Below are 24,301 nucleotides of genomic sequence, written 5' to 3'. Positions count from 1 at the left end.
TTGGCAGCCCCTCAGGGCTGCAGGAGCCTGTGCCCAGCTCCAACTGGGGGAAAGGCTGGGATGGCAGGGCACTGCCACTGGCAGGAACATCCCATGGCACGTGTCCCGTGTGGCCCCTGCCAGAACACCGGTTTGGATCCAGGGTCAGTGATCCCCAGCCCACACTCACCACTGTTAGATGCCCGTTCTTGGCTTTGGCTATGAGCAGCTCTGATCCCGAGATGAAGTCGATGATCCCTTCTTTGCCTTGGCCCACTGTGAACTTGATGCTGTGAAGAGCAAAGGGTGAGAACAGCCCTGGTGAGCGTGTGGGACTCCCCAGGAGCTGGGTGTTAACAGAGCTGCAGCTGTTAACCTCGGCTGAGGTGGATTGGGTAGGTTTGGATGGGGTACAGGAAGAAGCAGGGCCCTGCTGTCACTCACCTGCCCTGGTTGATGTTGACGTTGTTGATTTTGTTGGCCAGAATGGCTGTTTTTGTCAGTGTCTCAATCACGTGGTCACTCTGCAGGACAACGTCTCCCTGGGAGGAGAGTCCACGCTTTAGGATCATGGCTTTGGTGTCACTGCACCAACACTACCCTGCTGTAAGGGACAGGGACAGCACCAGAGGGGCCAACAAGCACTGCTGAGCCCCAGCTGAGAGCAGGGAAACAGCAGGGCAAGAGCTGGCACAAAGTCACAGCCCTGGCACCTCGTCACCCCCTCCTCCCTGTGCCTTTCGCCTCTCTCCAGAGGGGGCTGGAGGAGGGAGGGATGAGCCCCCAGTACCTTCTGCTTGTTGTCCTCGCACTGCACGTGCAGCACAAACAAGTTGTCGCTCAGGCTGCTGACGGAGATGCCTGGGGAGAGACGGGAGCGTCACAGGCACTGCTGGGAGCTGGGGAGGGTCACAGCCTCTCCCAGGAATGCAGCAGCTGTTCCACAGCACAGCTGAGAGGCTGCAGCCCAAGGCTGCAGTGACTGCACCGCAGCAGGCTCAGCAATTCCCCATGCCTGTCGGATATTCCGAGGGCCAAAAGCTGCAGCAGTGGCCCAGGAATGGTGCAACCCCCAAGGCCAGGCCCTGCAACTGGGAAATCACTGGGGCAGGGTTGGGGGAGAGGAACTGAGTCATTTTGGTGACATTTTATGGAGCTTCTTTTCAGAAAAACACAATTTCAAGATGCTAAAACGCCTGCCAGGATCAGCTGATCCCATTCCTGTCCTGGCCCAGGACAAAGTGGAGTTTGTAGGGGTAGATATTTAAGTGCAGTTGAGGTGCAGGCTGAGGGGAGTGCCCAGCCCCATCCCTGCCCCATCCCTGCCCCATCCCCACCTGTCAGGTTGGAGTAGTCGATGCGCTGCTTGATCCTGGACTCCTCCACGATGATGGCCGAGCTCTGGGTGAGCAGCAGCTGCCGTGCCCTCGCCTTGTAGCCCCTCCTGTCGTACTTGACCACGGGCACTGCGTACTGAAACACGAGTGAGCAGGGCCAGATCCCACCCGGGGCGCTGCCAGCCCCCAGCAGGCACCAGGCAGGGCTTGGGAAACCAGGAATGCAGGAAATTCTCTCTGGGCCAGAGCTTCCTCACAGCCCCAGAGCAGCTCTGGGGACTGGGAAACCCAGTTCCCCCTTCCCCTCCAGCTGTAACCCATTCAATTAATCATTAAACTGCCCCAATCTCCACCTTCTAATCCATCAGCTCTTCCCAGACAGTCCTCAAAAGTATTACAAGCTTAATACGATGTGAAATTCTTGCTGTACTTTCTCCAGAATTCTAATCTGCCCCTCTGCTGAATGACTGGGAGCTTGACAAAAGTATTAGGACACATCTCTCACCTTAAGCGCTTCATTTTCTAACACCTGAAGGATTTTAGTATTTATTTCTTCTCTACCTGTATTAAAACCAAAGAGGTGGGAGGTCAGAAAGGAATTTCCAGCAAGAAAGGAGTTCAATAATCCCCTCCTTCCTCCCTCCTGTTAAACTTGGCAACCCCCACTCACCCAGCCGAGTGTTGATGAAGAGCCTGGGAACACTCTGAGGATAATTGTCTTTTTTACCCTTGAAAATCTCACTGGCAATTACTTTTTGTTCCAACTGCAAGGACAAAAAAAAAGTTTTCTCGTTTAATATAAATTTTCTTCTCATTAAGAAGATACATTTGCATTAGAAGAGATGTTCCCTTTGTGGTTTTATTAGCCAAGGGAACATCTGTTTGGAGGAGGAGTCACCCTAAACTCTCAGTCTCTGGAGGTGGCAGAGCTCCAGCCCCTGGGCTCCTTTGCTCCAAGAACAAACCAGGGGCTGGGAAAGTGGGAAATCCCACTGCTGTACTTGGGGCCAAGGCACAGGACAAGACACCTGGGATGATTTCCAGCGAAAAAGGGAGATAAAAAGAGGCTCCTTATCAGTGAGCCTGGGTTGCTGGGGGAAAGCAGCTGCTGAGTTAATCCCATGTCCTTAATCACAGGCTCAGCCCCAGCCTTTCATTCCAGGTGTCCATGCACTGCAGAAGGTGAGAGATGTGCAATGAAAACTTCATGGCAGTTACAGCCAACATCTCCTATTACGTCTCTTTGCTGAGCTCTTTTTTTAATATAAAAACTCCCTCCCCCTACCTTTCCATGAAAAGAATCAAATCTCAGTATAATTTTTCTTCTTTTTAGCTACAGCAGAGCAGCTGAAACTGTTCCTGTAAGTTCTCTGTTTGGAAAATGACTGGGTTTGTGTCTGCAGGATTCCTACTCCACTTTACATGGTACAGGCAGAATAATGCAGCTTCTTATATTTTTAGCTTCCATGGGCAGAGTTAGCAGGGCCTTTCAATAGACAAATTATGTGGGGGCTTGGCTCCACAGCCTGTGTAAATAGTACCTATTGAAATACGTATAGAATGGGGTCTCTTCTATGCACATTCCAGGCTTTTAGTGTTCTGTGTCTGCCCTAAACCCAAATGACGCTGTTCCTGTGGCACCCCAGAGAGCAGCGATTCACGGCCCTGCAGCTCCCCACTGCTGCCCCTCCCATCCAGCTGCTCCTCTCCTCCGTTCCCTTGGCAATGTCGGGGAAACCCTGCCAAGGTGCCCCGTACCTGCTGCTTCCACTCGGGGCTGATCCTCTTGCAGTACGTCCAGACCATGTTCTGCATGCAGAGCCTGCGCAGGAGCTGCGACGCCTGCGGGGAGCCCACGGGAGAGGGGACGGGTTAGAGCTGGGGACAAACCCCAGGGACAAACCCCAACAGCTCAGAGCCAGGGACAAACCCACAGGGACAAACCCCAACAGCCCAGAGCCAGGGACAAACCCCCAGGGACAAACCCCAACAGCTCAGAGCCAGGGACAAACCCACAGGGACAAAAACCAACACCTCAGAGCCAGGGATAAATCCACAGGGACAAAAACCCAACAGCCCAGAGCCAGGGACAAACACACAGGGACAAACCCCAACAGCCCAGAGCCAGGGACAAACCCCCAGGGACAAAACCCAACAGCCCAGAGCCAGGGACAAACCCACAGGGACAAAAACCAACAGCTCAGAGCCAGGGATAAATCCACAGGGATAAACCCAACAGCCCAGAGCCAGGGACAAAACCCTCAGGGACAAACCCCAACAGCCCAGAGCCAGGGACAAACCCACAGGGACAAACCCAACAGCTCAGAGCCAGAGACAAACCCACAGAGACAAAATCCCAACAGCCCAGAGCCAGGGACAAAACCCAACAAACAGCCCAGAGCCAGGGACAAACCCACAGAGACAAAAACCCAACAGCTCAGAACCACTGATAAACCCAAAGGGGAAACTTGAGAGGGACAAACCCAACAGGGACAAAAAAACCCAACAGCCCAGAACCAGGGACAAACCCAACAGCACCAGCAACTGCAGAAAATGCACTGCTGGGTTAAAAAGCTGTTTCCTGACCAAGAATTGAATAAAAAGTAGTTGATTTTTTGCCTTTCTCTCTGAGGGTTTGCCCTGGGACTCCTCCAGCTGCTTTAGAATGGGGAATAAGCCCCAGGATCCCTCCTCTCTACTCTGCTCTTCCTTCCAGCTGTACCTTCCATCCAAACAGTTCTTTGGATAAGGTAACTGGGATTTTCTGCAGTATTTTGTTTTGAGCAGATAAACCAATTCAAGCAGATGCAGAACAATAACAGCAACAGAGGGAACTGAATTTGTTAAGAAAAAAATTGAAGGGAGTTTCAGAAATGGATGAGAAACCCAGGAGAAAATGGTGTTGCAACAGCACCAGGCTCCAAGAAGCTGCAATCCTCTAGGCCTGGATTCCCCTCCCACTTCCCAGAGCTCATTCCCACCTCACAGAGTGAAGGGGGAGGAGTTGGCCACGATTTGTCCAAGACATTTTTTGGTAAGTTCCTCTTGAGGTTCATCAGGAAGGAGAATCGGATGTAATCCAGGAAATACTCGTTCTCTGGGCACCGCGGGTGGTTCCGGTAAATGAAGCCTTTAATGAACCTGTGGGTGTGGAAAATATTGTTAGAAAAGTTTAAAAGTCATCAAAATTAGTGGCATTTAAAGATTCTATTTCCTGGGCCTTATTTAATAGTTGTAGTTTATTTAAAAAAAAACTCTGCAGCGATGAAAAAGTTTAACATCGATAAGGAATGTGATGTTTGAGGGCTTGGGCCGCTCTTCACACACCTCCTGATTGTCTCCACTGCCCATTTCCTCTTGGCAGCTTTTCGGCGTCCCAGGGTTCCCCTCCACCAGGACTGGATGGTGATGGCTAAAAACAACACAAAGATTTTGCATTAAGGGGGCTCCTTCCTCCCCAAACTGACTCCACACAAAACCAGCACCAAAAATGCTCAGGAAAAGCCATTCTGGAAACAACCAGCTTTAGGGCACAGGGGCAAGAATATGAGTTTTAATAATGTGACAGATGGGATAAATGGCAGTGAAAGGATGGGAACATCTCTCCCTTTCTGTGCCTCTCCTACCTGAGCGTTTCATGGTCAGGAATTTCTTCCTGCGGTAGAAACCTCTCCACGTCGCCTGCATTTTTGTGGCTGGAATTGCAAGAAAAGCAGCAATTCGCAACTGTGACCAAGCACATTTTGGAAGAAAAAGACTCGACTTTTTAAACAAAAATCCACTGCAAGTGCGAGTGCCTCACCCAGACTCTGCTTCCTCACTTCCAGAGCATCTTCTGTCGCAAACAAGGTTTTGGGAAAGCGGATAAAAATCTTTGTTCTGGAAATAGAAAGGCAGAATTACATTTCAACATGCTGGAGCTTTTGGCATCCCCTTTGGGCTCTGCAATCTTTCCCTCCCCCATTATCTGGAGAAGCTTTATTTCAAAGGGACAACGGGGCCGTGCAGTGATTCATAACCTCAAACGGAGAACACAGAACTGACCGTCCCATTTTGTATTCTTCTGGTTTGTAGCCAAGATGCTTCACGAGCACGGCCACGCCATCGTGGGGCCGCCCATCCCACGTGGGCCACGTCTCTGGACACAGGGATTTGTACCTGGAATTGGCACCAGAGGAAATCTCAGGGAGAGAAGCGCAATGCAAGGAGGGAGAGGAATCACGGGAAGGGAGAGAGCCCAAGCTTCCCACCCCTCTAGGAGGTAAAGCTGCCCCCGTGCTGTTCAAACAGCTCCCAGCCTCAGCATCAACGGGATGAAGCTCAGGGAGAGGGAGCAGCAGAGGAAAGAATTCCAAAGTAGCTTCACCTCTGCAGGAAAACCTCGTATTTTCTGCGGTAGGCGAAGCCGGCTCTGCGCACCCGCAGGTTCTCCATCAGCCCCAGGTATTTCACCTGGTGTCGGATCAGGACTTCGTCAAATCGGTCTGGGCAGGGCATGGAAATGGAGAAACAATCAGTGCACAGCTGCCCCTTGCTCTGGGGAAGGGGAATGTTCAGCTCTTGTATCTCACACAATTATCTTTAACCTCCAGCGAAGCCTCAGGCACGAGTCCCACACGGTTTTGTGTCTCCTGCCTTCCCCCGCTCCCAGCCCTTTCTAATAATTTATATTTAGCTCCAAAATGAAGTTTTCCTTTGGGACGTTTTACGCACAGAGGAACCAAAACTGAGGGAGAATAAGGTCATTATAATGAATTTACACAGGTCAGTAATTCTTTAACCACCTCTGCCCAAGAGCTCCCACTGCAATTCCTGGCTGCTGGCACTGCCACCCCCTCCCTACAGAACCTCAGGCACAGCCCCAAAAGGAACCCCAAATTGTGTAGGGCTTCCTTTGGCTCCTGTCTGTGCCCCCCTGACTGCGATGCAGTGCCCTGCCTCTGTCCCCAGGGCCCTACCAGCCTGTTTGGCATCGTTGGGTTTCATGCAGCGAATGTAGGAGGGTTCTTTGGACATCAGGATTTCCATGAGTTTGGAGAGGCTGTTTTTGAACTGAGTTGCTGCCTAGGAGAAAAACCAGAAAACTCCACGTGAAGGGATGACTTGGAGCTGGCTACAAACCAGCAGAATGCCATGTGAGGGGTTTGCATTCAGATGATGGCAGAGAGTCCATGTTTTAAAAAGGGAACAGCCACAGCCCCCTGCGGCTCTTGGTTCTCACCGTTTCAGGTCTCTTTTTGTCTGTCAGCTCTGTCCTATCAAAGCACTGGTTTATGATGGGGTTCTCTGAGTTGCACATGGTCTGCAGAGAGAGAAGTTTTCAGAGATGAAACACAGAGAACTGCCAGAGAAACCCGAGGACAAAACTATTTAAAATAACAAAGTGAACACTGGGATCTCAATCAGTCTTTTCAGCCCTGTGGACACACAGCCTCCAGGTGGAGTCCAGAAGAATCCTTTCCCTCATTTCAAACCCAACTCCTCCTTCTGCCCTGGAAACCTCCTGTCTGCACACTCACCTCCTTCAGGTTCCGGAAGAGAAGGTCGTTGTTCTTATCTAGAAAACCTGGAAGAGAAACAAACCCCTCAGGCTGGTCCACTGGGACTTCAAGGCAGAGATTTGAGATTTGAAATGAATCTCCGATGATGTGGGGATGTATTTCAGGCCCGGATTTTTGCTTTTTCTGTGGTACCTGCGACACTGTAGGTGACATCCCCAGCGTAGTGCGAGAGCCGGAACTCCTCCCGCCCCAGGGACTTGCGCGTCTTTTGGTCAGCGAGTTTGTGCCTGGGGAGGGAGCAAAAAGCTTCAGGAGGAACAAAACCCTGCAGGATTCACTTCAAAAAGCACCAGGACGTTCAGTCCTGGAGCGGGACTGTGCAAAGGAATGTGAACTGGACTTGGTGATTTTCGGGTAAATAAAGTTATCAATAAAGTGTCATTAAATGTATTTATGTTTTAATTAAAGGGGAATTTCAGCGTTCCTCACAGAGTGGTTCTGTGTGCACAAAAGATGTAGACATCCTAAACTGAGCATTCAGAATAAACAGACGTTTGGAGCCCCAAAACTGCAGTGAATATTCTGGAAGGTGAGAGTTTCACAACAGTTTTGTTGCCCCCAGTGCATTCTGAAGCTCAGTCAGGCACTTAGTGTTGACAACCTATTTTGTATTATCTTAAATATCCATCAAATCTCTTTGTAGAAGAAAATGATCATGGTTTATGTGGGAGGTGAGGATGTTATTCACACGCTGAATGCCTCAGCTGAGGGAACACTCACGTGAGAAAATGAGGGTGGTTCTTCACAGTCTCCTCCAGTTTCTCCAAGAACGTCGTGTCTGTGGCATCCCCAGGTCTGAGACACTCCTCATCCTACAAACACACAAATTCCAGGGATTTCTGGCTGGAAATACTGACTTTCTGCCTCACTGAAGCTCTGCCCCTTTGGCCTTTCCACAGATAACCGACTTTTAGCTCAATAAATGAAGAATTCTCGAGCTAAAAAAGGAAAATATTTCCCTCCTTCCAGACTGCCTGGACTGGGAGCTGCTCTCCCCAGAGCAGAGGAGGTGATGCAATGACATTTAATGGTGTCACTATTCAGTGTATTATTGCTCTTCCCACCTACTCAAACACTTCCAACATAAACTGATCTTTTCCCATGTTTTCCCCCTTGTTTTCCACTACACTGCCTGAAATTTTTCATTCAAAAAGATGTGTTTTCAACTCACCAAAATAGAAATGATGCCTTTGAATTTCTCTTCCACCAAATCACAAATTATTTTGTTATTGAAATACTGCACTGGTTCCCACTGCAAAGACATGAAATCACACTTAGGTGAAAACAGCTCTAGACTGGAAAAGAAACATGTAAATTTCAGAAGATTTCAGAGAGCAGCTGACTTAAACAATCTTTCTGTCAAAGCTTTCTCGCTCATCACATTTGTTTTCCTAACACCGCTTTTACTAAAATCAGAGTAAAAGCCTGGGGTGGCATTACTCACTTCCAGCTGTCTCACACAGTTACCAGGGTTTCAGAAAGAAGGGGAAAAGGAAAATTCTTGAATTCCTTTATTGGAGATGATGGCAGCAGCTCCTTTTCCCTCTGTTAGGGAGGATTTGGGCTCTTACCGCGATGCCCTCGGACTCGTACTCCTCCTGCTCTGACTTCAGGGTGAGCTCGATGAAGAGCTGCTGCAACTTCTCATTGCAATAATTAATGCAAAACTGCTCAAAGCTGCAAAGAAAAATCAGAAAAAAGAATCGCTGTTTGTACAGAAGGAGGTACAAACAGCAGGAGCAGCAGGGATAGAGTAAATCTAGAGAAATATATTCTTGTCAAGTGTTTATTTATTGACAGCACGCATTTAGTACGTTTATTATTTAGGGATTACTTTGAATGAAGGGCCAATAACACTGCAAATTTGAGAGTCTTGGTTCAGTGCTACCTGCCAGGGAGGTTCCAGACTCTGCCATCCCATCCCCTGGTTTATCCCCAGCACGGGAAGATGCCACAACAGCCACCCCTGGGCTGGAGAGCTCAAGGTAAGCCATGAATACACCCAAAACCCAACAGTTTATTTAAAATAGTTAAAATACAGGACCACTAATCACTGTAATTAGCACAAATGCTAATTATTAGCTGGATCTCCTAAGTGTTAGAAGTCCTGTGATGATCAGCTTTTCACCTGATGTCCTGACATTTAAATGCCACCTCTTTTACCAAGAAATGGAATAGAGCCTTGTTTCACAAGGGAGAGAAAACTGAATAATGCAATTCAGAATTTATCAAAACAAACCTGTTGTGCTGGAAAACCTCAAACCCATAGATGTCCAGCAATCCTAGAACTGTTGTACTTCTCCAGCCAGGAAACTTCTCTTCCTGCAACAGAGCAGAAAACAAATGTGGGTATTTACTCAGGGACGATCCATCGTTTAATCTCAGCGTTTACCGCGCTTTTTGGGAAACAAATTCATTTAGAAATGACTGAAAGCATGGAACTTCCTTTGGAGCTGCAAGATTTGGGAACTGCTTTCAGGTTTGGCTGAGTATCAACAAACAGAAGGTTCACTTGCCTTGTAAGCCAGGGATTTGTTGACCTTGTTGACCAGCCAGGAGAAGGTGCGGCCGTAGACGGCCTTGGCGAGGGCGTCCCTGGCGTAGGCTGCCTGCTCCAGGTTCAGGGGACTCACCAGCTGCAGGCAGGAGCAGACAAAAGCCACTCAGCAGCCCCCCAGACCAAGGGATCCCCTTTTCCTGCCTCATCATCACTGAAGAACCACTCAAAAGCATCCTGCTGGTGGCTGAGCCGTCACCAGCGCAGTGCCAGCCTCCTGGGAGAGGTGGCGAGGGAGCTGCTGGCAGAGCTGATTCATTTCAAGCCGTTTGTCCCCCAAAGCCCCAGGGCCTGCTCTTACCTCCTCCCCTTTTGCTATGATCTTCTTGTGGATCAGTGCATCCCGAAGAACAGAGCCATCCACTGCCAGCAGCTGCACACAGGATATTTCAATTCATTTATGGAGCTGTGCGTTCCATTTCCCCAAAATCCCAGCCCAGAAAAACCCACCCTTCGTTTCCCACCCACACTGGACGACTCTGCAGCATCAATCCCTCCTTTCTGGCAGGGACATGAGCTAACAAATGAAGTGGCTGGAAGGAAGTGACCAAGCAAAGTCACAAAAGGAGTTCTTCCCTTAAAACTCTTTTCCAGACTCCCTACCTCACTGTCCAAACGTGCAAACCTCAAGGTCAGGTGGTAAACAGAGAAGTTGTCCATTAAATGGGTTTGATGATAATGTTTTGCATTTTATTTAGGTCAAACAAAAGTGAAATTCATGAGAACTTCTAAATCACAGTCTAAAATTATACGATGATACCGAGCTCAAAGCAAGGAATCCTCTACAATTCACCTTTCCTGTGAGACCTCCCTCACTGGTGATACTCACCCTGGCCAGGTATTTAATCTGATTCTCTGTGGTGACCTGAGCATTCCCCTGCTCATCAGCAGCAAACTGGACATTCCCCAGGTGCAGGACACTGCCCACAATGCTCAGCAAATCCTGGCATGGAAGCAACAGGCAGAGATCAGGATGACGGAATGGACACTGTGAGGTTTTCGTGTTAATTCGTGTTTTAGGAGAACGTTTTGTATCTTTTCCAGGATTTTTGTAGGGAATAAATTCACTCTGAACTGATTCACTGATTTCAGTCAGAAATCCCAAATCAAACAGAGAAAACCCTTAAAAGTAGGAAAATCTGTGCTGCTAAACATTCTCACCTCCACCTCACTGTCGTTGAAGCCGATAACAGACAGGGCTCTCCTCATGATCTTCCACTCATTTTTGTCATTTATGGAACTGACCCTTGCACAGTGACCCTAAAAAGACACAGTTTGAAATAAATAAGTGAATAATCATCAAAGATACATTACCCACGCTCAATGCATTGTGTTTCTTTTTATTGCAGCCACCTCAGAGTTATTTCTGAAGCGAGGGAAGAAAATTACAAAGTCAGTGGGAGATCCCCTGCTCCTGTAATATATTATTTTGAGAATTATAGTTAATGTTCACCTTTACTAGGTAGTGATACTGCTGTGGGTTCTTCTCAAGGCCCAGCCTCCGGAGCAGGTCCTCCTCCCCTCCTTCCAGCAGCTGGTAGAAGATGTGGAAGTTCCTCTCGCCGTGGTTCTGGTGCACAACTCGGGATTTCTCCAGGAGGTAGTTCAAGATGTGGCCCCCGACAGGAGCCCCCTAAACCAAACCAGACACGTGGAACGAGTTCATCAACACAGAGGAAAAGGTTTCTGCTTCTTGACCGTCTCTTCAAAGACAAAATATGAGGCAAAAACAAAAAAAAAAACCCACAGAAAATGATGTGGTATTCAGTGCCACAAGCTCTATTTCAGCTCCAACGCAGCGGTGATTTGAGTGCTAAAATTCCTTCAAGGAATTCGCCACAAAGGGAAAGCACCAGAACTGAGTGTGGAGGGATTAAAGGAGACCTAAAGGCCTGGAGGATGGCAAAGCTGAGCTCCTCAGCCCCTGCACTGTGCCCACCTTGCTGGGGCAGTTGGGATCAGAGTGGACACAAACTCTGTGCAAAGTCACACAGGACAGGGATTACCTTCAGCTCTCTCAGCTGCTTTATGTGGATTTACCTGGGGAGAATCCACTGGCACACAGAGCTAAAAATAAAATACCCTGGAAATAAAAGGGTTTGATCTCACGGTCTCCTTGTACAGAGAAATAAGGGAGGAATGAAAGGAGAGCGATGCCACAAAACCCTCTGGACCCAAACTTTGCCACCACGGGCTCTGCTGATGCTGTCACCAAGGAAATGCAAAGCACTCGCTGCACACACAAGAGCACAGAGAACTCCTACAACTGGGACCAGCCCTGAAATATAAACCAGGCTGCAGCTCACCCTGTAATCAAACTGCACATCCATGTACTTCCCAAACCGACTGGAGTTGTCATTCCGAAGCGTTTTTGCATTTCCAAAGGCCTGAAATGAAAACAATCAGGGGAAAAAAAAATGAATGAATGAATGAATGAATGAATAAATAAATAAATAAATAAATAAAGTCAGCCTCTTTATAAACACTTGGGTGAAGCTGCCAGTTATTTATTTACAGCCTAGGATTTTCCTTCCTGGAAACCCAGAAGGAAAGAGACTGCTGCCTGACTCTGGTGCAGGCAGCGCAGACGGAACATCCCCTGAGAAAACACTTCCATCCCCCTGCACGCTGATTTTAACGCCAGCGCACTGCTGACAACACATTGCATTCCTGACAACCTCGTCCAGGCTTCCTGTGCCACCACAGCCCTTTGGCACAGCTCGCTGCCACTCGGGTTGGGGGGAGCTCTCCTGCTGCTGGAGCTCACCCTTCCTGGGATCCAGGGATAGAGGATCCAGGGATAGAGGATACCAGGGATAGAGGATCCAGGATCCAGGGCACAGGAATACAGGGTTACAGGGATTCAGGGGTACAGGGATTCAGGGACACAGGGATTCAGGGCCCAGGGATATCCCAGGACACTGCACACAGCCAGCGCTGGACACTAGAGGACACCACAGCACCAAAAAACGAACCCAGCCTTTCTGAGCTGCCCCTGGGACGTGCCCCTTTGCAGAGTCCCTCCCGAGCCAGAGCTCTTCCCACACCAAATCCCCTCTTTCGCCAGAGCCCATCCACGCCACAGCTGCTCGTGGAGGGCCGGAAGGGCCGGCACCGCTCCGGATTCCCGGTGATGCGCACACGCGGCGTTCCCAGGACGCGCCGCGTCCCCAGCCTCAGCTGGAAACGGGAGCGTTCCCAGGGCCGGGATTTACCTCCAGGACGGGGTTGGACTGCAGCAGCCGGTCCTTGACGGTCTCGACCTGCTGGCTGGCGGGGCAGGTGACAGCGTAGTACTGCAGGATCTTCTTGGTGGCCTCGGTTTTGCCGGCGCCGCTCTCGCCCGAGATGAGGATGCACTGATCCTTCCTCTCGGTGCGCAGCGAGCGGTAGGAATTGTCCGCGATGGCGTAGCTGGGAGGGGACAGTCGGGATCAGGGGGTTTGCCTGTGAAATCCCGGCAGAGACATCCCCCAAACCAGCCCCAGGCCGCGGGATGGGTGAGATCACACAGCCAGCGCAGCACCGACACCGCTGGTCACACCTCAGCCACCCAGCCCAGCTTCTGCAGGGTCCTGACAACAGCTGTCAGATTCTTTGGGGCTCTTCTTTTGACTTTTTTTTTTTCTTTTCCTGACCCAAAAAAAAGGTAGAAGTCGACTAAATTGTGCAGATCAACTGGCTTTTCTAAATATAAATGATCTCTCAACTCTGGTCCTGTGGGACAGAAAAGCTTTACACTCAGGAAACACTGTTCTCCACTGGGATATTTTTTTTTCCTTGCTTATCTTCTAAGTGATGACACATTCAGAAGGTCACAAGAGAATTTTGCTGTCTGGGTGGCTCCAGAGCTTCTCCTGGATGTTGGGAAGAGCTGGAAAAGCCAGCACGGATGAAGGAGCATCCTGCAGGTCCCCTCTGCCCCAGGCACTTCCCCCGGCTGCACAGAGCCTGGCCCTGCCCTTCTGCTTCCTCCTCTGCTGCTTTTTCTTTCATTTCTGTGCCCTGAGCAGACAGGATCTCACACCCAGAGCCACACACGCTCCTGCAGCACCAGAGAGCGGCAGGGGATGAGAGACAACGGTGACAACTGCCCAGGGGGACAGGAGAAGGACAACCCTCATCAGACAACCTCCCTAACAGCATTTGCAGCTCTCACAGGTGGTGATCAAGCAGAGATCCTGTCTTCATACACCATTTTAATAGCTTGGCTTTTTAAATTTTTTTTTTCTTTCTTTCTTTTTTTAAACTCTCCTGCTGTGCTATTAATTAGAAGTAATCACACCAAAATAAATAACAGCCGTGGCCTCCTCGAGTCTATTAATACTTGGTGCTAAGGCAACACCAATGAGCTCCCCTGGCAACACAACTCACCCCACGAAACACAAAACACATCATGGCCCTCTCTTCCCATCCAGATTCTGCCTCTGGAGCCTTTTGGAACACAGCTGAACAAATGGAAGTTTAATTTGGATTTGAAGAAGTGCCTCTGGTCCCCCCCCTGTGCCTTTATGGGGTGGTTTATGGCCCCGAGAGCTCCAGCCAGGCACAGACGGCATCACTGTAAATAAAGATGTTTATGGTCCCATTTGCAGGCCAGAAGCAGGACAGGATGTGACAGATCTCTGGGAATATGCTGTGATCCGAGCCCACAAGGATAACTTTCCTCCTCTGAGTGTGATGCACTTCCCAGAAAACCCAGTGCTCAGGCCTACACTCAAATATCTGACACTGGAACGGAGATCTTGAAGGGTTTGGGCTTTCTAGAGCCAGTTCAGAAAAGGAGAAAGAGGAAAAAAGACACCTGAGTTACCGGAAAAGAAGAAGCCCAGAGCACTGCACTGCAGATGGAGCATTTTGATGCTCCTCAGAGGATTTTTAAATGCATATATAATCAAATAATGTAATAAAATAATCAAATAATGCAACGGAACAGCAAAAAAAGTTAACAGAAAATTCTGTTTTCCCAGTGGGAGCAGCAGTTTCCAGGATCAGAGTTCTCCAGAGTTCACTTAGGAGCTGCACATTTTACAGCTTCTGAAGGGACTTGTTAAAAGGAGAAAGCAAGCCTAAGAAATAATCAGCTACACTGTGATTTAAGCGGAATTAAAGCACATCTGCTCAGTGCTTGGTGCTATCCATGAGCATTGTCATCATCCTGCACCTACTGCACAACTGAAAACACAGCCACAGCCCCAAGGATTTCCCAGAGAGTCCCAAAATTCACATTTTGGGCACAGAAGCCCTCCCCTGACCACAGGCAAAGTGAAGTGAGCAGGTTTGAACGCAGAGTTTTTCAGGTTTCACCATTCCCCATCTGGATTCACACAGTAAAAAATCACATTTCTGCCCTAACAAATCCAACTTCAAGCGCTGAGACTTTCCCAAGTAATGGTGCTTCTGGTGTTTCTCCCCCTCTCTGTGCTTGCAGCACATTCTGGTTTGTTTACTCTCCTGGGCTATGTGCCAGCAATAAGAAACAACCCAAATAGTTTGCTCAAAATAAGATCATTTTCTCTTCCAAGATCTCTTAAAAAAAAAAAAAAAACAAAACAACAACAAAACAGAACACAACATAAAAAATCCTCCTGGAGGTGCTCAGAATTTGGCCTTTAGTCCTGAAAAAAAATCCATTTTGAAGCCATGTGGCCTCAGCTCTCGGTCATTTTTTCTTTCCGTGAAAAAAAAAAAAAAAAATTCAAACCCTTTCAAAAATAACTTTAAACCTCAAACTTTTTTTCTTTTTTTTTTCAAATGGGAAATTGGGAATGCTCACCAAGCCAGACCATGTAAATAAATACATTCCTTGTTCCAACAGGCTGATGGTATCTTAGCAACAAGGGAAATACCAGATAAATATTGGTCAGGCAGTAACAGCAGAGGTAGGAAAGAAACCCACACGCACCAGAAACTCTTTCCCCTACTTAGCCCCGGACACAGAGACCCCAAATAACCCTGGAACAATGAACTCCTGTCCTGCCAGGGCTGGGTAAGCAACTCTGTTCCTGCAGCCAGGAAGGAACCAACTCCCTTTCCAAATACTGCTCTCGCAAAGGCGACTCATCCTCTTCGCAGAGAGGAACAGGAATAGAAAGAGCCTCACACCACACCCTCCAGAGGATCCTCTCTATCCCTAGGATTTCCAGGGCTGCAGCTGGGAAAGGGAAAAAGTCCTGTTTGCCTCTTTTCACGTGTCCCAGCTGCGTGGGAGTGACCAAACCTGCCCTGGCCCCCACTCACAGGTGAGGAGAAACTTCATAGAAGCTGACGCCGCGGTACCGCTCCATGTTCTGCTTGGTGTAGATTTCCAGTTCCTTGTAGGGATTCACAGACACCAGCACGGAGCCAATGTAGGTCTGAAAAACAGAGCAAGGAGCAGGAAGGTTACAAGAGGTCTGGAGGCAGAGCTCAGGTGTCCCAGGAGGATGGACACCCATCCTGGTGTGCTGGGGATGCTGCTGAGGGCTTCCAAACACACCAGGGGTGCTGAGGAACGGAACTCTCAGCTCTGGGACAGTGACACTGCTGGAGTCGTGCCAGCCATGTTATCCTTGCTGGGGAAAAAGCACCTCGAGTGGTTTTAGGGTTTCCAACAAGCCACAGTACCGGGTGATTTCTGATACACGTTTAGGATCGAGTTCAATTCTGGGGTTGGTGGAAGTGAGTGAATTCAGGAGATGGAAGAATACGGTGAGAGTTGGGATTTTCAGGGCTGTCAGTGCCCCCAGATCTCACCAGCAGCACTGCAGTGAGCCCCTGCACCCAGCAATGACAGCAGCCCAGGCTGCTCCTGCACAAGCACCCACACCTGGGTGAGCTGCCAGCCCCAGCCCCAAACCCCGCTGCAGAGCAGAGCCGGGTTTGTCCGCGCAGCAAACATGCTGCAGCTCACGGAGGGACACTGTGCTCGCTGTCCCTGTGCTACTCACATAGATCAGGTTCTCCTTGAAGCGTTTCCTCAGGTTTTCGATGAATGCAGCTTCGCTGGTGAAGTTTTCCAGCAGGACAAAGTCCTGCACCCCGACACGGTCCCGGGCCGTCAGAGCGCTCTCCATGGTCAGGCGGATGCCGTTGGCTCCCAATCCCTGCAGCCAAAAGCACAGGGAAGTGGGGATGGCTGTGGGTTTGCAGGCAGCTCCCCGAGTCCACAAGAACCACAGTCACCCTTGGATAAGCATATTAAAATGGGATATTAAAATAATCCCACTGCTGCTGCCCAAAACAGCGATTACAACACTCCATCAGTTGTCTGCTCTGATTGCTTTGAGGGAAGACAAGTCAGCATTAGGGAAAAATCACTGCTAAATTTCCACTCACTTCGAATCAATCAAAGAAACAAACATTTGATAAAGAGAATAGAACTTGGATTTCCTTTCCCAGGCATCCGTTAGCAGGAGGGAGACTGAAATGCGCTCTCTCGTCTCTCTCTGATTTCACAACGGGAAGCTGTTTCGAGGTAAGGGATCTTTCATGACTAATGATGATTCATCTCAGAAGCAAACAGCTTCACACTGCTGACCAACTTAAAAGCTTCAGCAAGGCACCCAATGGGGAAGATTCTAAGAAAATTGAGAAGAAATGAGAACTGGGCATTTCTGCACCCACGCCACTGAATTTTAGGCTGTGACACCGATGTGCATCGAGAGACTCCTACCCCTGACTCTCCTTTAAAGGTTACATTTTCAACGTGGTGTGGGTGAGACACAACCATCTGTGGAAAGCACTCATCTGCTGACTCCTGACTTCACTGTAAGGCAGGGAGGGGAAATCTGCACCCAGGGGTGACTCAGTGGCTGCTGGCTGGGGAAATCTCTACTCAAGGGACAGAGATGGAGAAGATGAGCGGCACCACAGGAAACCAGAGACGGGAAACGACGTGTAAAACCCTCTGCCTCACGCCTGCGTGCATTTCACTATCTTCTTCCACCCTTCTTACTCTGCAAACTGCTCCCAGCAGCACCCTTCTCCTAAACCATTCCCCCACAGCCCTAAGTGATATTTTGGGATGTTGCACCAACAGCGGAGGGGTCTGTTCCTAAGGCAGGCTCATGCACCAACAGCCATCACAAACTGGGAATGCCAGACCCCGCATCCAACCCCTGCACCATGATGCAGATGACTTTCACTGACTCACAGAGTTCCCTTCTGCACCTTCCCAACACGTAAAAGTGGTCAAGCCACAGGGACTGATGATGCGCAGGGAGAAAAATAAACCCAGCCTTGGTCAGGAAGAAAATCTACCTGAAGTTTTGTTAAATGGTAATAAAAGCAACAGACACTGAAGTATCAGTCTGGGTCAAACCAGGTGCAAATCTCCTCAGTCTGCAGTTGTTTTGACTCACCAATTTCTTGGTAAATGTTTTTTTGATCTGGTAAATGATTAGTAAATGCAGTTTTGCCTATTTCTGCGAGTTCTAATTGGATTCCTCCCTGTAAGCCTGGGCAGAAGTGATTGCCTGAACCCAGCAGTTTTCGGATAGGAAAATTAGTTCCTTCTGGAAATCTCAAATCCAGACCCACTCTAATGGCTCAAACACCACAAAGAAACATCATTTGACTTCCTGTTTTATTTTTTCCAATTAGTCTCATGGTCTGGAAAGCCTGAGGTTTAAGCTTGGAAAGACCCAGCCTGGGAGGAATTCTGCAGATACTGTCATGAAGTAATCGCCCTAAAACGGCCCAAATTTTCCAAGCCAAGTCCTTCACAGCTTCAGCAAAATGCTCCGTTGCCTTCTACCCTCTTTGCCAAGGTGAGGAGGAGAGGGATAACCCTTGGAGAAGGTGGTGAGATACGGAAAGGGGAATAGAGATAAACCACATACAAATAAACTCTGCCTAGAAACTGGACTCCTTCTATCAGAGCAGTGCAATCCCAGAGCAGGTTTTGGCCAAGGTGACGAGAACTGAGGCAAAACCAAAGGAAAAGAATTCCTTCTCAAGTGGGCGAGTTTACGACTCCAGTCCTAAAACACAGCTGCCTCGACAAGGGCTGAGGAGAAAACTTCCACCCTCGCAGAGTTAATCCCAGTTTATATAATCCTGCAGACTTTCACAGAAAACGTCACTTCAGCAGCTCTTTCATCAGCCCCTCCCTGCAGGCCAGGACAAAGCGATCCCAGCTGTGCACATCCAGGAGAGGGAAGAGCCAATCCATCCCCCTCACAACACAGAAAATTCCACTCCAGCCGCCTCCTCTGGGACAGGCATTTAAGGCCAAGAACTTTCGGTTTCCTCCAGTTTTTGTCTCCTCGTTCAACTCCAACCTCTCGCCGTGAGAACAAAATAACGACCTCGGATCCGCAGTCGGCTTGGAACTAAACAAAAGCCAAAGCGATGCGACCGAAAGCGGCTTTTTGGCGATAACGGAACGTGCCCAGGGGATGTGATGCAGTGCGAGCCTCCAGAATATAAACTTTACTCAGTCTTGTACCCTCCTGAGCCCAAGTTCAGCGCAAACACAAGCCAGAGCTGAGCAATAGGCACTGCTCCATGCCAGCATTTCGCTTTATTGCATATGTCCAAGTCTACCACCAGCTTCAAATGTCAGTGTTAACTGCTTCACTGCCACTGACATCAACAGATAGGCCATAAAAGGAGGGGAAAGGAAACCCTTTCTGCAAAATGGAAACACAGCAGTCAGGCAAGAAGGAAGGAAGTGGGGAGGGAAAACGCCACCGAAGAAAAAATAATCACAGTGGTGACCATATGTTCCTACTGAATGATGAATGCGACAGTAAGGCACTGAATAAATTAAAATAACCAAAATGTTGGCGATTTTCTGTTAACAGGCAGACACCAGATCTGGTGGCTGTAAATTAATGCTAGAGAACCCAGTCTGGGGGGTTAAATGTGGTACAGTGGAGCTAATTAGCCATTAAAGCAGTTTGTCTATGGACAACACTCACTGATGTCTCCTTGCTGTCTTTGCAGGGGATGAATTTCTTTGTGCCAAACCACCTCTGACTGATAGACATTTACAGCATCCTCTGCTCCAGGCAAGAGAGCAGCTTGGACCACTCTGACAGCCCTGTGGCAGGCAGTATATTCCAGATAATTGGGAGAACCCAGGCTGTGAGGGTCTGATCAGACCCTTCCTTGTGAAAACCCGTTTTTTTCTGGAAGCTGCCAGGAGAGCGCAGCGCTGGAGGAGCTGCTGTGACACTGAGGAAGAACCTCTGTGCAGCTCCATCCTTTGGTTTGCCCTGGCCCAGGATTTGTGCAATAATCCAGGCTGGAAATCTGACAGGGATTAAAACTAACACAGATTCTTTGATAGTTTTAATCCAGGTAATTTTCCCACCCTGGTCCCACATGTAATGACGATGACCAAGGATAGGGTCATGGGGAACCACAGCAGGCTCAGGGAGGAGCCAGGATTCAGCAGCAGGGCCAGTTCCTGCTGCCTTGAAATGCTCAGGAAGCTTCCACCTAAGAGGGAGGTTGGGTTTAGCCCAAAGCTCAGCATCAAATCCCTCCTACAAGGCTTTGCTGCCTCCCTGCCACGAGGTAACACCTCCAAACCAAACCAGTGCCACTCAATCAGCAAAACAGAGACCAGGAAAAAAGGATCTGGTGGTTTTCTCTCCAGGTTGTGAGCTAAATCACCTCCCTGTGGGACTGGGAGAGTGTCAGATGCAGGGAAAGGAGGAAAGGGAGCACGGGTGGCCTCTGACAGTGTTTTAGGGCAGCTCCAGCACATCCACCTTATAGGTTCCCTATAGGGATCAAAAGGAGGACCCGGCTGAGGATCCCAATTTTGCAGGACGGAGGCACCCAATGCCACACCCAGCACAGGCTGCAAACAGGGAACGGCAAAAATCTGAGCAAACTCCACGTGATCTTGGTGCCTGTGGGCTCAGGAGAGCCTGTGCCTCCTCTCAGTCTCCCCTTCCACCCCGTGCTGAACCTGCTGTCCTGAGGGTCACTCCCATCCACACTTCCCAAAGCCACCCCACGGTGCAGTTTCCAGGGATTCATTCCCACACTGGTTTAACCCACTCTTTGCTTTTAATGTCTTCTCCAGAGCCTTGAGCACAACAGTGGCTCAAGGCCAGGAAGGGAAAAGTCCCTCTGGAATGGTGGGGACCAGGCCAGGCCAATCACCTCCACAGCACTGCTTCCACACGGCTTTTTCTGCCCTGGGATTAAATTTTGGGAAAGACTTTCCGCTGGTGTAAATTGGTTGCTGAACGCAGCCTGCGGAGCCAGGTTTACATTGGCTGGGGTTCCAGCTTTCCTTTGTGTTCATACAAGAGTCAACAAGACCAGAAAATACCTCCAAGCTCCTGGGAGTACAAAACCACTCAAGACCGTACCAAGGAGTTTCCTAAACTGAGCTGGGAAATCGCTGACATGGGATTGTGAAGGTGTAAACACATATTTTTTCCTTTAAACTCTGCTTAATGCCAAAGCATGATAAAGTTTTTCCTCTGCTCAGGACATGGAGAACTAATACACCTCAGAAATGAAAAACAGGACCTTCTGCCCTGCGCAGCAAAATCCAAAGGATTCCAGTCAGCCAGGCTGAGCACTTTGGGGAATTTGTGCTGGAAGATGAGATGGGAGGGCAGCTCTGCCACGAGCACAGGGGTTCGGGGCTGATGTCAGCAGAGCAAGAAACTCCCCCTGGTTTTGTCCAGCAGCTGCTCCACGGCCATGGAATACCCAACACGGAGCAAGGACTCATTCCCAGGCTTGATTTTCCCAGAGGGGTACTGGAATGGTTTCAAACTCAATTCAGACACACTGAGGGAACAGGCAGCACCAGCAACTTCCCACTCCTTTCCATGAGAAAACACCTGGAATGCTCAAAGTGAATGCTCTTGTATGGAGCAGGGAAACTCCATAACTGATTTAGAAAGGAAAAGTCACAACAAAACCAGCTTTTTTGTTTCAACACCCAAAAATGTATCTCGCAATATTTTCTCCTGGCAATGTATTTTTACAGCTTGGGTCGCATCCACTCAGGAGACTCCCTGGAACAACCCCAGGAAGTGGCTCTATCTGGGAAGAGGCAGGCACCTTTATCTTGGTATCAAGTGCAGGATGATTGATCTGCAGGCTCCAGAAATAGTTACAAAGCCGGGAACGGAAGAACAGGCCAGAACCAAATGTGAGGAAGGGAAATTCAGATTAGATTCTGGAAGACAATGCAAGCCTGAACCAAGAAGGAACTTCTCGTGGGGAGGTGGCAGCTAAAGAGCATTTGTCTCGTGGATAGTTGGACATTCTTCATTGTCATGCCAAAGCTGCAGGAAAGGAAAAAAAATTCCTTTGATTTCTACTTCATTCTACGGCCTGGGAAAGGGCTTGGACACAACGTGGGCCAGACAGCAGAGCAGGCAAAAATCAACTGTTGTATCCAAGGCCTCAATTCCCAAGGTGCAGAATGGGAAAGCTCCCCTCTCCTTTTGCATGGAGGAAGAAATAATGGAGATGATGGAGGTGGAGCAGAATCAGGGATTCTGCCAGCAGAACCCTGACAGACTGAAGAGCAGCCGCTCAGGATCCTCGTTTTGGATGAGCTGCTCATTTTGGACTCAACTCTCTCGTGTTGGTCAACAGCAGGGTTGGAAAGGTTCCCTGAGAGGTAGCTCTGTGTCTCCCATTAAAAATCCCCTGGAAGCAACCACCTGGATTTGTCTGCCCTTTCTGAAGCCACCTGAGCTGAGCTAATAAGTGATAAGACACGCATTTGGCTTGTTTAGTAAAAAAAAAAAAAAAAAAAAAATTATAAATTAAATAATAAAACGGAATGTTTTCTATTTTGCTTTTAGTTATGTAAAGGCCATGAAGTGATTTCTCAAAAGACAGTTTGGGAAAATCAGAGCTGTCAGGTGGATTGGGATCAAAACCAGGCAACAGCTCTGGTGACCCAGACCAGCAGAATCAGAGGGAACAACTTGAACTTGCAGCTGCCACTCAAGGACCATTTCTTAGAATTACTTTTTATTCTTGCTTTTTTTGGACCAATACATCACCAGCAATGGAATGTCTGGAGTCAGGGAACTCAGAACTTGGTTGTCCCTCTGATACTTCCCATCCTAACCAGATGGAAGGATGGAAATCCAGAATACACTATTCAAACAAATTATATTAAAGAGACAGAAATGCTACGTCTTTGAATAGTTCTTGTAATTATTTTGAAGTTTTCCACACTTTGAGTAGGGACAAATTGAAATAATAAGTAGGCAATGTTATTTCTTCAATATTTATAACATAATTATACCTTCCAGATTTGACTTTGTGGGGGGATGAGTAAGGAAATAAGCAATTAGCAGTGAAAAGGAAAAGGCAGTTGTAAGAACTGATTTGAAGGACAGGATAAATGTTTACCCTTAAGAAGGGGTAATGATGTTTCAATCAACAGGCTAAATATAAAAGAGCACTAAGAAAAAATTAACTAGGCAAACCAGAGAGATCAACGGGGCTGGAAAAGTAAATACACAGAATTTCTATATTTAGGGAGCTGACATTTTTTGCTCCTGGACAGATGGCACAAGCTGCTGCTGGTTAGAAGATGTTGCTGGTGGCAGTTTGCTCAGGGGACCTGTGCCCACAGGCCTGGGTTAAAAAAGGCATTAAAAAGGGTGAAACCTCAGGCTGCTGCCCCTTTGAGTGAGTTTTGCTGCTGATTTCCAGAGCAGCCGAGCAGGTGAAGGGTGGCAGGAGCTCAGACACGAAGAGGCAGGGCCTGCCCGTGCCCCGTCCCCTGCCGCACTGCCCCACACAACCTTCTCACGTCACCAGGTCTCTCTGAGAGTCAAACTTCCCAAAGAGAGCTCCAGAGCACTCCCGGGGCGTGCAAAGGGCACTTCCACAGCCACAGCTCCCTGGGGGAACGCGGGGCACCACCTCTGCCTGTCACACTGCCAGTGCCACCTCTGCCAACCGTCCTGCTGTGCAGGGGTGCCCCAGCACACCGGATGCCAGCAGAAACGCCCCGTGGAGCCCTGTCACCTCCGCTTCCACTCAGCAGGTCCTCCAAAAGCTCTGCCCCTTGCCTTCATCACCCTCTTCAGTGGTCAGCACCAGAATATTTGGGAAAACAGGCAAGGATCTCTGGATTGAGCAGGGATGGGATACACCAGCCCCGTGCTAACTCTTCTTTAACAGAGAATTACTCAAATCTAGAGAAGTGACGTTTTCAGTCCTTCTCCTCCTAAATTTGGTCACTTTACCAATTAAAGCCTTGAAGCATTCTTATCCCGGCAAAAGTCCACACACTTTTTTATAACACTCCCTCATTCTTGACCTCAACATCAGTGAATTCCATGGCTCGGTTATTCATTGTATGAAAATAATCTTTGCAGCTTTTAGCTCAATGCGGCGTCCCTGTTCCTGTGCCACAACACAGAAAAAGGAGCTCTCTGTTTCCTGTGGCACTGTTATTTTTTTTTCCTCCTCCTCATCTCTTTTTCCAGGTAACAATCCTAGTCCTCTCAATCTTTTGCCACAAACTCCTTCTCCCGAGCTCGGGGTTGTCCCATGCAGGACGCTGCTAAAACGCAGACAAAGTTTTCCTAAACTAGACCAGCCTGGAGGACCTGAGTGGCGATGAATCCCGAGGCAGGTACTTCCTGCCATTCCCTAGGATGGCAGGAATGGGACAGAGCTCTGGGAAGGGCAGGAGCAAAGCCCAGCTGCAGGACGGTCCCTTCACATCCTTGTGCCCAAGTGAAAGCTCCACCCTTTCTTCCCTCCTAAATCAGAGCACAGCTTTCCCCCTCTCTTCCCACTTTTCTTCCTCCTCCAAACAGGTATTCCCTGGGTTTTTAGCCAATCTCGCCCCTTTTCACGTAACTTCCCAATGAAGGGATCCTTCTCAAAGCGTTTCACTCCCTGCTGAAACCCTGAAAATGTTTCTC

At 48.9% G+C, this 24,301-nt stretch overlaps 1 protein-coding gene across 7 annotated transcripts in view; it reads right to left on the bottom strand.

Annotated features, from left to right (window-relative positions):
• MYO1C (myosin IC) overlaps positions 1–24,301 on the bottom strand; it is a 49,689-nt gene that overhangs the window by 2,007 nt on the left and 23,381 nt on the right. For 5 of the 7 annotated variants that reach the window (XM_058423034.1, XM_058423033.1, XM_058423032.1 and 2 more), the window contains 30 exons: positions 16,364–16,519; positions 15,675–15,790; positions 12,650–12,848; positions 11,741–11,821; positions 10,888–11,067; positions 10,596–10,694; positions 10,264–10,377; positions 9,736–9,807; positions 9,390–9,513; positions 9,117–9,195; positions 8,449–8,554; positions 8,049–8,129; positions 7,598–7,689; positions 7,010–7,104; positions 6,836–6,882; positions 6,538–6,618; positions 6,275–6,380; positions 5,683–5,800; positions 5,361–5,474; positions 5,119–5,195; positions 4,943–5,011; positions 4,644–4,728; positions 4,298–4,457; positions 3,075–3,158; positions 1,987–2,080; positions 1,822–1,877; positions 1,317–1,452; positions 770–840; positions 424–521; positions 170–269 (listed from right to left, as the gene is read on the bottom strand). In XM_058423034.1, the coding sequence (XP_058279017.1) occupies positions 170–269; positions 424–521; positions 770–840; positions 1,317–1,452; positions 1,822–1,877; positions 1,987–2,080; positions 3,075–3,158; positions 4,298–4,457; positions 4,644–4,728; positions 4,943–5,011; positions 5,119–5,195; positions 5,361–5,474; positions 5,683–5,800; positions 6,275–6,380; positions 6,538–6,618; positions 6,836–6,882; positions 7,010–7,104; positions 7,598–7,689; positions 8,049–8,129; positions 8,449–8,554; positions 9,117–9,195; positions 9,390–9,513; positions 9,736–9,807; positions 10,264–10,377; positions 10,596–10,694; positions 10,888–11,067; positions 11,741–11,821; positions 12,650–12,848; positions 15,675–15,790; positions 16,364–16,489 (3,060 nt within the window). In that variant the 5' untranslated portion in view covers positions 16,490–16,519. Of the gene's footprint in view, positions 1–169; positions 270–423; positions 522–769; positions 841–1,316; positions 1,453–1,821; positions 1,878–1,986; positions 2,081–3,074; positions 3,159–4,297; positions 4,458–4,643; positions 4,729–4,942; positions 5,012–5,118; positions 5,196–5,360; positions 5,475–5,682; positions 5,801–6,274; positions 6,381–6,537; positions 6,619–6,835; positions 6,883–7,009; positions 7,105–7,597; positions 7,690–8,048; positions 8,130–8,448; positions 8,555–9,116; positions 9,200–9,389; positions 9,514–9,735; positions 9,808–10,263; positions 10,378–10,595; positions 10,695–10,887; positions 11,068–11,740; positions 11,822–12,649; positions 12,849–15,674; positions 15,791–16,363; positions 16,520–24,301 lie in introns of all 7 variants that reach the window. The other 2 variants (XM_040082550.2, XM_040082548.2) reach the window with 1 other exon arrangement.

Source organism: Hirundo rustica, chromosome 19 (assembly GCF_015227805.2).
Source record: "Hirundo rustica isolate bHirRus1 chromosome 19, bHirRus1.pri.v3, whole genome shotgun sequence".
Lineage (NCBI taxonomy): Eukaryota > Metazoa > Chordata > Aves > Passeriformes > Hirundinidae > Hirundo > Hirundo rustica.
Note: the sequence above shows the minus strand (reverse complement) of the source record. Positions and strands in the feature narration are given on the sequence as shown.